Source organism: Carlito syrichta, unplaced genomic scaffold (genome assembly GCF_000164805.1).
Source record: "Carlito syrichta isolate Samal-C Ts95f unplaced genomic scaffold, Tarsius_syrichta-2.0.1 Scaffold87115, whole genome shotgun sequence".
In the NCBI taxonomy this organism is placed as follows: Eukaryota; Metazoa; Chordata; class Mammalia; order Primates; family Tarsiidae; genus Carlito; species Carlito syrichta.
This window is the reverse complement of record NW_007031211.1, coordinates 231,147-243,611: the sequence shown is the minus strand read 5'-3', so window position 1 is coordinate 243,611 and position 12,465 is coordinate 231,147. Positions and strand designations below refer to the sequence as shown.

The following is a 12,465-nucleotide window of genomic DNA, read 5'->3' as shown; positions in this document are numbered from 1 at the left end:
AAGGTACTACCAGGACCTACCAGGCTTTTTACATTCTTTGATTTTTGAAAGTCTTCACCCTCTTCAGGGAAGCAGTTGTTTGACCCACTCAGGGTGTGGGGTAGCTGTAGTACCATGTTGTAAAAGAAATCATGCTCATTTATTTATTTAATTTATTATTTTGAGTCGTGGTCTTACTCTGTTGCCCAGGCTGGAGTGCAGTGGCACACTCACGACCACCCTAGCATTGACCAGCTGGACTCTGGTGATCCTTCCGCCTCAGCCTTCCAAGTAGCCAGAATTACAGGCGTGTGCTACCACGCCTGGCTAATTTTTTTATTTTACTGTAAAGACGAGGTCTTGCCAAGTTGCCCAGGCTGGTCTCGAATCCGCGGGCTCAGGCAATCCACTCACCTCGGGCCCCCCAAAGTGCTGGGATTCCAGGCTGAGCCACCGAGCCCGGCTGGTGTAATCTCTTAATTTTTAAAAACTTGCTTGACAATCTTAACACAGTAAGCAATATTTAAATTAGGAAATTCCAGTCTTCAAGTTGAGCGACTCTGCCTTGGGTAGTGTATGTGACTTTAGGCCAGCTCAGACCTGATTTTGAATCTTGACTTTGCTGCCATGTTTCTGGGTGACTTTAGACTAGTTCTTCCAGAAGCTTTCTTAGTGTCAGTCCCTTTGTCTCTACAGTAGCCTTACTAATGGAATCTACTTCATACAGTAGCATAGGACAGATGCTTACTTAGTGTCAATTGTTATGTTCTCAACAGAGCAACTTTGGTGGTCAAGAGAGTAGAACAAGTCACCGACTTTTAGACTTTTATATTTCCCCTCCTATCTGTATGTTACCCTTCATTTTTTAAAAATAAAAGGCAAACAGTAAGGCTTATTGTACCATACAGTGATGAATTTTGGAAATCTAGCATAGTATTTTAATTACAAGTTTATATCTCTTCTCAATTGCTTAGCTCCAGAAGCGTTTCAGGTTTTAGATTTTTTTCAGATTTTGGAATATTTGCATTATTATTATTATTATTGTTATTATTTCAGTCAGGGTCTCGCTTTGTCACACAGGCTGTAGTGCAGTGGTTTGATCATGCATGTCTCACAGCAGCCTCATCCTCCTGGACATGGGCAATCCTTCCACCTCAGCCTCCTTAGTAACTGGGACTACAGGCACATGCCCAGCTAAGTTTTTAATTTTTGTAGAGACAAGGCCTTGCTACGTTTCCCAGGCTGGTCTCAAACTCCAGGGCTCAACTCTCTTTTCTCAGCCTCCCAAAGTGAGATTTTGGAATATTTGCATTATGTACTTAACAGTTGAGCATCCCTAATCCGAAATCTGCAATATTCCAGTGACCATTCCTTTGAGTGTCGTGTTGGTGCGCAAATAGTTTCATTTCTAAAGAAAGCCTGCCTCTCCAATGTATTTGCCAATAATTTGCTTTATTTGCTAAAGATAGAGGACCTGTGGCTAGCTTCTATAGACTATTAGGTTATTGAGTGAGTAAGCCTTGAATTTGTCTTTATCGATTAGTTTGTGCCTGCTCCCCCCAGTAAAAACGAATGTGGCAAATCCCCTTCATGGTGAAAACCTTTCTTCACATCTGGGATATCTTTGTTATAGATGTAGCTGGCACCATTCATGATGATGATTTGATACAGAAGTACTAATTTTACTATTTTGCCTACCATGGATGTGTTTCAAGAGACCAGATAAATAGTGCTGCTGTTTAAAGGACCGTATTGATTTTTGTATTTGTGTCTGTTCATCTTCTCTCAGTTGTCCTTATTGTAGAAGTTATTTCTTCCTGTGATTGTTATATTCATAGTGCAGGAATATATTCCTGAAATTAAGAAATCTCTTTCAGCCCACAACCTGGACCCTGTCCCACTGCCCTGTCCGGAAGGGAGGCATTTGGGCACAAAACCCCCTTCTTTGGAGCTAGATAACTTGGATTTGACTGGCAGATCTGTGACCTATTGTCCTTGAGACATTTGCCAAATAATTTAACATTTAGGCTTCAGCTTGCTCAATTGTAAAATGATAGGATTGTTGTTAAAGCATCAGAACAGGGCATCCTGTATAACAGATACTCACTATATATACCAGCAGTAGCCATTGTTAATTTTGGCCCATATCCTTTGGATATTAACAGTTATTATGTAATGGTTGGATATGTATAAATTCCATATAAATTAATTGTACTCTATGTATATTCTGCAGCATCTTTTTTTTTCTTTCACTGCTTAATGTCACTTTTTTGTTGTTTATTTTGTTTTAGTCATGTTGCTCTACTCTCTAATTTCTAGTAAAGTTTTCTAATTCTCTGAGTTGATGGGGGAATATAATCATTTTTATGTACACTGTATGACTGGTTTCATATTCTTTCAAATATGTATTCCTTTCTCTTCCCATTGGCTAACTCTTCCAGAATGATACTAAATGGTAATGTTGAGGCTAGCATCCTTGTTCAATTAGGAGCAGAAATGCTTCTAGTGTTTCCCATTTAGTCAACTGTTGGATTATGTCAAATATTTTTCTATAATAATTAAATGCATTTGTAAACTTCCCCCTCATCTACCTTGTTTATTCCTTTTGTTTTATATAACACAGTGTACTGTTTTAACTCTTTGATTAAAAAATCTCTATTGGCCAGGTTTGGTGACTTAACCTGTAATCCCAGCACTTTGGGAGGCCAAGGCGAGTGAAATGCCTGAGCCTGTGGCTTCGAGATCAGCCTGGGCAACTCTTTAATAAATCAAAAATTAGCCAGGTGTGGTAGTGTGTGCCTGTACTTCTGGCTACTTGGAAGGCTGAGGGGCAAGGATTGCTGGAACCCATCAGGTTGACACTGGGATGGCCATGAGCATACCACTGCACTCCAGTTTGGGAGATGGAGTGAGATTCCAACTAAAAAAAAAAAAAAAATTACCTATTGAACCTACTATGTGCCAGGCATGGTGGTAGATGCTGAAAATAAAACCATGAGATAGATATTTAGTCCAGCAAGTGGGGAAGGCAGAATCAATGGGATTGCACTCTACGTACTAATGTGTGAGCATCTAGCGGCAGGATCAAATCTTTGGTCCTTTACTCCTCTCCTGTGCTTTTATTTTTGGTGTATTAATTAGATGAGAAGTCTGGCTTGTCTCTAGAGAGTGGCAGAGAGGGCTGGAACAAAGGGTGGCAGCGGCTGGCTGAAGTGGGCTTGGGTGGCAGGCGTCCTGGGATCCTTGTGAGCCACTCAGGAGATTTCCATGTAACTCTGATCCTTCTTGTCCTTAAAGTCATCTAGATTCACCTGTGAGGTGAGCAGCAGAGTTGGGCAGCAGCAAGTGTGGACTTAATTAGGACTCCCTAGTTCTGCCGCTTTCTGTGCTCTTGGGCCGTCTCACTTAACTTCCTTGAATCTCAGTTTTCTTACCTGTGAAATGACAATAGCAGCACCTACTTCCAAGTTTGTAAAGATTAAGAGATGATGCATGTAAGACTCCAGGACCTGCTCAATAAATACTTTTCTGATTACTGCTGCTGCTACCTGTGGCTGGAAATGTAAAACTGTTAATGTTATTATTGCCATGATTATGTGCTTTAATTTATGCTGTGGCTAGTCCTGTGGTTTGGTATTTTTCTCCCACCTTAACTTCGTGAGCCAGGGCTCAGTTCTTCCCTGCCCGTTGCCTGCCCCTTGTTCTTGTATGTCCTGTTTGCCTGTGTGTACTTAAATCTAGGGATGCCTGTGTCGATTGTTCAACAACCTCTTACTGTCCGTTGCAAAGTACCCATACGAAAAGCTGCCTGTTCGTAGCTCTGGAGACCTCAGTCCTCCTGTATGGTGTTTGGGATGGTGCAGTATCTGCCTTTGGTCATGCTTAGTGGTGTTTCTCTAGGGCGGTATCTGAGCCTTCCTGATGGATACTTGGAGCCAATAGCTGCTGATCTAATGGCCACAAAGCTGTGGTGTGAAATATGCATATTACACGAAAGCACATGACAGCATGAGAGAGCAGAGTTCCCTGAGGCTGTGAGCACTGAAAATGGAGTAAGGAGAAGTCAGAAACGCTCACAAGAAGTTATTGTTTACCCTGGAAAGGAGGTCAGAATCACCTGCTCAGGTTCTTTTGACACACAAATTTTCTTTACCTGTGTGGTTCATTTCTAAGAATTATGCTGTGGCGAGAGCTTTATTATCTGAGTGAACTTGGACAAGTGATTTGCCATCTCTATTCTTTGGTTTCCTTATCTGTAAATTGGAGATAATAATAATAATAACTAGCTCACAGGTTGTGAAAATTAAAAGAAATAATTCCTGCAACACATTTATCTCAATGTCTGGCTGTAAATTGAGAAATCAGTCAGTAAATGTTGATTTTCTTTAGTGCTACCATCTATAAATTTTCTAAGTTATCATTATTGATTTTGAAAGTGCTTAAGTCCATAACTTAATCCATAAATTATTTTATATTTTAAATTCTCATTAGAAGCAACTGAAAAGATTTGCACATAAGATCAAGGCTTTAAATTTCTTATTTTTGTTGTGGCTGACTAGAATAAGCAATACATATTACAGAAATCCTATTCTGAAAAATAGATTTTTAATCATAAGAGAAACAGGCACTCTATTTGGTCAGGGCCAGTCTCTTTTAGCATTCAAAATATTTTACAAGATTGAGCACAGGGCATTGCACCCAATGAGTATCGGATAAAGTGATTTTTTTTTTGAGCCAGAGTCTCACTCTTTTGTCCAGGCTGGAGTGCAGTGGCATGATCACAGCTCACTGAAACCTTGACCTCCTGGGCTCAGGCGATCCTTCTTGCCTCAGCCTCCTGAGTAACTAGGACTGCAGGGATATGCACCACATTTGGCTTAGTTTTCGACTTTTTATAGAAATGAGGCCTGTCTTTATTGTCCAGGCTAGTCTTAAAATCTGGGCTCAAGCAATCCTCCTGCCTCAGCCTCCCAAAGTGCTGGAATACAGGATTTTTTTTTTCTTATGTTTGAAGAATTGCCTAAAATCTTCATTGTCTATTAAAGCTCCAAATCCAGACTATAACCATAAATTGGCAGGCATCCCTTGAATCACCTGGAGGCAGGTGGAGGGGCAGTATCCTAAAAGGAGTAGGGGTGGTGCTGTGCCTGGAAGAGGGAACAAATGGTGTGAGCGGATGCTATCAAGCCCCTTGGACAGGACTTGAGAGTCACTGCTGTTTGGCCTTGTACCTTTTACCTCCCCCCTCTGTGTTTCACGGGAAGCCTCTCTCCTCTGCCTTTCTTATACATCATTAATCACATATTGAAATATTGCCCACTTACCTGCAGAAAAATGGAAATAAAAAGAAAACAACAACAAAGATTTCCACAGTTCTATTGCTGAAGGCAAATTCTATCTGAAAAGTTAGCGTATGTCATCGTAAAGCTTCTTGGATGATACCTTGTTTCTTTTAACATAGGAACAGACTCTATTTCTACATCCCCCTCATTCTAATATCCTAAGGAAAGTGGGGTAACACTTGGCCAGCTATTTGATATTCAGAGAGGAGAGGACACTGTACTACTATTGCTATCTGGCTAGCTTTAGACCACATTTATTGGTTAAAGATAGATTTTAAAACATATGACCTTTTATAGGCATAATTGATATGAAGACAAAATTTCTGTGCTGAAATTTTATATTTTAGAAAGATCAGTCTTTTCAGTAGCACTTTTCTAAGATTTTAGTTTCTGGCTTCCTTTCTTAATTTCTAATAATCAGAACTCGAGGTTATGACTGCAGCAGGCAGACTGCTATCTTCCCGTGAAGATCTCAGATGTCAGTAAGCTGGGACAGATGGAGGCTCATCTCCTATGGGAGACCAAAGACATGGATGACGAGACTTAATTACTTATTCTTGCACACTATCAAAATGTCTCGTTGCTTTATGATTACTTGTCTTGTAGGCTTTTCTTTATAGGAAGTGAACTTTTTCGGGACCAAATCTTTAAAGTTTTTGTTCCCTCAGTGCCTACTATAAGTATCTAATTAAAAAAAAAAGACAAAAACCCTTAATGGGTGTTTTTGGAAGTGTGTTGACTTTCCTGAGACTTGTTTTGTAGCACATTATCCCAAATTAATGGTCATATCTAGATGTGTTCAGAAGAAGTCTTTTCCTTGATACGTTCTTTCCATGCAGCTTTAGGTCATACAGGACCCATTACTCAAGTTAGCTGAGTCTAATCCTTGAAAGACAAGTAAGTGTACCTTTTCACCTTCATTGGGTTATATGAATCTATTTCAGGAAAATTAATGAGGACCAAAACTCTTCAGAGGTTTGAAATTCCAGGGAATGTTTTGTAAACTTAATTTTCTTCAATGCATAGCACACAGACAGTGTTTGACGTATTACACTGCTTTTTTAAACATGCAAACAAATAACTGATTCTTTTTATTCTGAAGAATCAACCAATTTCTCCTATATATTGTTTTATTCATGTTGCAACTCATTATTTTTTATGATTATTAAAATTTTTTTTTCCCTAAACATGTTGGGTGATTTTACTTTTAAACATTCTTTTTTCAAACAAACAAACAAAAACTTCTCAGAGGTTTTTAAGTTTGCTGACTTTCTTTTTTTTTTTGAGTTGGAGTCTCACTCTGTCTCCCAGACTGGAGTGCAGTGGCTGCTCCCAGCCACCGCAGCCTCGACCTGCTGTGCTCCGACGATCCTTCCGCCTCAGCCTTCCAAGTAACTGGAAGTACAGGCGCACGCTACCACACCCAGCTAATATTTTGATTTATTGTAGAGATAAGGTCTCACCAAGTTGCCCAGGCGGGTCTCGAACCCGTGGGCTCAGGCAATCCACTCACCTCAACCTCCCAAGGCGTGGGTGTTTGTTTGTTTTTAAAGCCATTTGGAGTTTTATAAAAATTTTACATCCAAGGATGTTGTATCATGGATGTTTTAAAAAATTTATTTTATTTCTTTGGTATACAAACAATAGTTGATCATTCAAAATTTTGAATATATGGTAAGGCGTAAATAAAATAAAAGTCACATGTTGGGTATTTTAAGCATGTTTAACAATATGAAACTCAAATACATTAAAAGAAACAAAAATTGGAAGTTGTAATTTCAGCTTCTCTTTAGTGCTTTTATATAAATCTAGAAATCATTGCTACTTCTTTCTCCCCCCCCTTTTTTTTTTAAAGATATGGAGTCTTACAATGTTACTCAGGCTTGCCTCGCACTCCTAGGCTTAAGTGATCCTCAGCCTCCTGAGTAGCTGAGACTGCAGTGCTCACCACCACTCCTAACTCATTATCATTTCTTTTTTTTTTTTTGAGTTGGAGTCTCACTCAGTCGCCCAGACTGAAGTGCAGCGGCATGCTCCTGGCCACCGCAGCCTTGACCTGCTGGGCTCCGGCGATCCTTCCGCCTCAGTCTTCCAAGCAGCTGGAACTACAGGCATGAGCCACCACGGCTGGCTAATTTTTTGATTTATTGTAGAGATGAGGTCTCACCAAGTTGCCCAGGCTAGTCTCAAACCTGTGAACTCAGGCAGTCCTCTCACCTCAGCCTCCCAAAGTGCTGGGATTATAGGTGTGAGCCACCTTACCTGGCCTGTCATTTCTTATAACCATTTCTATCATTCCTTTAAAAAAAATGTGCTTAACTAATACAGCATTGTGACCATGCAGTAACTTAATGGACATGGAAATGTGCAAGAATGTTTTAATTTAACTAGAAAAATCTTAGATTTTTCTTACATTTTTCCTCCCAAGGCCAAGTAATTTTTTTTTTTCCAGAATAGAGATAGTCTTTTTCTTTTGCATAAAATGAAAATCTCCTGTTATCCTTTCCTTTGGATAAGACCATTGTTAACAATGTGATTATAAAGGCACGTTTTAAGGCAACGCCCCTCGTGAAACCTTCCAGGATTGTCCCCTGCATTGTGAAGATGTCTAAAATCCATTATGTGGCTCTGTGTCTGTGGTTTGGTTCTAAACTTTTGAGTGAAAGTGTCTTGAACAAGAAAATGTGCTCTCCCGACCTCTTACAGCACTGAACACTCTTTCCTGCATCCTGTGGGCACCCAGATCAGATTTGTCTTTTCCCTGCCACTTCAGAATCATGTGTATGTTGTGTGTACACACCCCTTAGTTTGTTGATCTTCAGTGTGTTGCGTGTGACAAGTTTGCGTGCATCCATATTTTCCAGAGACATGATGTGGGCATACTACTTGTTGTGTTGGTTTTTGAAAGGGATGTCGTAATATGAGGTGTTTTGATATCTCTCTTGTTGTAGTTCATTTAGTAGATGTGAAGAAATTTGTTCACCCACCAAATTGTTGAAACATTACTGATTGCCTTCAGGTACTTGTTAAATATTGTCTGTCTCACCATTTTCAAATAGATATTTAATCTCACGCAGTATCTTTAGTGGGAAAATGCATTTTTAAAATTTAAATCATTTGTTTATTTTGTAGCACATTTTCATCTAATTTTGAAGATGTGGTAAATAAAAAAAAATTATTGTTGCTGAGGCTGGAATGCAGTGGCATAATTGTGGCTCATTGCAGCCTTAACCTCCTGGGTTCAAGTGATCTTTCCGCCTCAGCCTTCCTGGATTTTTTTGTAGAGACAAGGTCTTTGATTTTTTTGTAGAGACAAGGTCTCCCTATGTTGCAGTCTAGTGTGAAACTTTGGTCTCTAGCAGTCATCCTACCTTGGCCTCCCAAAGTGCTGGGTGTGAGCCACCACTCTTGGTCATAAAATCTTTATAAATGTGGATATCATGCACATTACTGGTTAGATTAATAGAAATTGATAGCAGTATTATTGACGTAATCCTTTTTGTTCTTTTTAATATTCTAAATCTATAAGCTTGTGGTGCTTTATTGGATTGACCTTTATATTTTTATGTGGGTTAGATTAAATCCAGGCAGCAAATCCTCCCATTTTCCTTTCTTTGCTAAGTGTTAAGTTCAAATTTTATGCATTTTAATTGCGCTATTTTCCTTGTTTCATTTTTTATTGTTTTGAGACAGTGTCTCACCCTGTCACCCAGACTGGAGTACAACTGTGTGCCATCCTATTGAGTTAATTTTAAAAACTTACTTTGTAGGGACAGGGATCTCAATATATTGCCCAGGCTGATCTTGAACTCCTCTACCTTGACTCCCTTGTTTTAAATTAGGAGACTCAGAGAGAGTTCTCTTTGAGCTATCAGCCCCCGATAACTTTTTTTTGATTTGTGTCTACATATATCTCAATATATTGCCCAGGCTGATCTTGAACTCCTCTACCTTGACTCCCTTGTTTTAAATTAGGAGACTCAGAGAGAGCTCTCTTTGAGCTATCAGCCCCCGATAACTTTTTTTTGATTTGAGTCTACATATGTTTAAACAACCAAATTTAGGGTAAGATGAGTAAAAATCTTGGAATAAACTGATTTTAATCATCTGAATTGTTTCTAGTATTTAAAACCAATCAGGGATTTTTTCTTCTGGGACTTATGGGTGGCTTTTCAGACTCTACATACCTTCTGAAATGTTGTGTCACATTCATTTGTATATATATGTATAGTCTTCCAGGGAGTGTGCTCATACCTATATCATAATCTCAATTGAGCTTATGGAGTCTAAAATGTTGAGAACATCTCATGTAGTGTGTAAGTGCTAATAATGTGATTATCTATTTTTCTGGCATACTGTTTATACCCAAAGGCAAATATGAAAAGCTTGCAGTTGATGTTCCATTGTTTGACTTGTATACCCTAAAAGGAAGGGGCAGATAGCATGGAAGCACAATCTTCCTGCTCTCTTCACCCCCGCCCCACAATTCATGTCACTTGGGTCCCTGGCATCCTCTCATCCTTAGTCACTGGTGTCCATTCTTGCCCATGGCAACTGTGGCTGATAATTCTGGTGACCGTGTTGGACCTTACATAGTCCCAGGCCCCTGTCCTCTGTTGACTGCTTTTAATTATTGGTTCTTTTTGATGCTTGGTTGTCATTTTTCATGTTTCCCCTTTCCAGCAAATGGAATTCCAGCATTCCAGCCTCACCTCTGGTTTGTTCCCTCTCATTTCTCATTGGAGTGGGTCAATTGACAGCCTTACTGTTGTGGATTACGTATTGAGCGAGGCAGTGAGTGGGAGCCTGAGGTGCCAACAGTGGAGTGATGTACTTTGGCTTTGTGATAGCTGTTCCTGATATTCACTGGTTATTTTCCCTTTCTGTGTAGTTTTGAAATTGAGTTCTAGAGGGTTGTTGGGTCTAGGTAATGGCCCTGTGTAAATACAAGGAAACTCTAATTCTCTTGGAATTGTAACAGGTTCAGCATGATTTAGTTTTTAAACTTTAATTAAAAATTCTTTAGAAACACTTTCTAAAACTACTGTGTTACAAATATGGGAAAAATGCTTTGTGGCTTTAGTTATCTACTGCTTGCTTCCTGACTCTTGCTGGGTGAATGTTTTGTTTGATGTGGCTGGTACCCATTTCTTCTGGTCTAGGTCGCGCCCAATGATGAAGCTGTGGTGACGCTGTTGTGTGAATGGGCCGTGAGCTGCAAACGGTCAGGCAAGCACAGGGCCATGGCTGTGGCCAAACTCCTGGAGAAGAGGCAGGCGGAAATCGAGGCAGAGGTAGGTTCTACTTTCTTTCCACTTGTTGAATGCCATCATTTAAAAATACTGTTTTGGAGAAGATTCTTTTCTCTTATCCTCGTTATACTGTTTTTGCTCTTGAGGAGAAAAGGGAAGATGTACAAATTCACAAAGGGAGGATTCCATTGTAGACTCTAAGTTGAAGCAGCCATTAATTTATATTCTGGACTAATTTAAAAATTTATCTTTTAAAATAAAACTTTAACATTTGATTTAGAACAGAGAAATCTCATTTTGTGAAGTTGAAATACACACACACACACGCATACAAATGAATGTAAGATAAACCAACCTTTATGAAATTTACAGCTACATGATATTTTAGTGGATTTGGAAATATTTTCTTAAGGTGGTTATGATTATGAGATTATAAATACCAATTTGTATTGCTTTTGAGATTATGTTCTGGCTCCAGAGAGGGCAATTAAAGCCTTGGAAATAAATTACAAAAGAAGAAAACAAAGCTAACTTCATCAACGTTAGCTTTTGTTGAAGGGAAATTTTCTACACAAGCCTTCTTTTTTTGTCTGTAAACTTTAGCAGGGTTGGCTGTGGGGAATGTATTGTGTATATGGGGAGACCTCACCAAAATACTGGAATTATCTGTTAGAGGATAGACCCCTTGTAGTGCACTTGGAATTTGTTCCTTTGGATAAAGCCGTCAACCAGAGCTTTTATCTGGAAGTTTTGAGAAGGTTGTATCACGACTTGTGGAAGAAAATTCCCAAGCTGTGGCAAACAGGTGACTGGTTCTTCCACCGTGACAATGTACCTGCCCTTGCCACGCTGAGTGTTCAGCAGTTTTTGACCCAAAACGACTTGATCCGCATGCCCCACCCTCCCTTTTTACTTCATCTTGCCCAGGAGACTTTGCTTTGTTTCCCTGGATGAAAGAAGTAAGTCCTCAGAGGGAAATGTTTTGCCCATGTGGAAGAGGCAAAACAGAAAATGACAGAAGCACTCAAAGTCATCAAAATGGACAAGTTTTACTGATGTGGAAGAGGTGAAACAAAATTGGCAGAAGCACTAAACAGCATCCAAATTGATGAGTTTAAAAACTGTTTTGAGCAGCGGAAAAAGTGTCTTGATAGGTGTATTGCATCAAATAGAGAATACTTTGAATGTGACTGAAGTTGAAACGTGTAAGAGTCAATATACAATTTTTTATAAATAAATTTCATTTGGGGGGGTTTTCCCTCATATGATCTGACCAGACCCTCGACGTCACTCATCTGGACAGCTTTGGGGCCTCCTATCCCGTCTCTCTGCTTCCTCTCCTGTTCCCCACTATCCTCTATACAGCAGCCAGTGATCTTTTCAAAGTGTAAATCGATCACATTGTTCCTTTACTAATTGTCTCTATGGCTCCTGATGGCCTGTGGAGTCCTTCCTGAGTTGGCCCTGCCGGCCTTTCTCCTTTGGATCTCTGCTCCAGCCATCCTGGTCTTTCTGTCCCTCCAGCACACAAAATTCACTGTTATTTTGGGTCCTCTGCTCTTGTTTCTTCTGGGTGACATACTTTGCTCCTCAGTCTTTGCATGACCAACTTGTTTCTGACATTCCCATTTCTGGAACTGTCGCTTCCTTCCCAGCTCAGCATGTGTCCCCTTATGAAGGTCTTCCATCACCATGTGACCTGAAATTACCTGCCACTCTTTCTCACATGACTGTTTTACCCACCTCATTACATCACACATTAATCTAGCTATTTTGCTTGTTGAATACCTACCTTACCCTACTACACAGGGAAGCGCGACAGCAGAAACCTTGCCCATCCTGTTCAGTGTTGTGTCCTTGGCACCCAGAATAGTACTCAGTCCATAGTTAAT

At 39.9% G+C, this 12,465-nt stretch overlaps 1 protein-coding gene across 1 annotated transcript in view; it reads left to right on the top strand.

Moving 5' to 3' along the window:
- MED12L (mediator complex subunit 12 like) overlaps nucleotides 1-12,465 on the top strand; it is a gene marked incomplete at its 3' end in the record, with an annotated part of 335,349 nt that overhangs the window by 92,755 nt on the left and 230,129 nt on the right. The window contains exon 11 of the mRNA XM_008057491.2: nucleotides 10,484-10,615. Coding sequence (XP_008055682.1) covers nucleotides 10,484-10,615 — 132 coding nt within the window. The remainder of the gene's footprint in view (nucleotides 1-10,483; nucleotides 10,616-12,465) is intronic.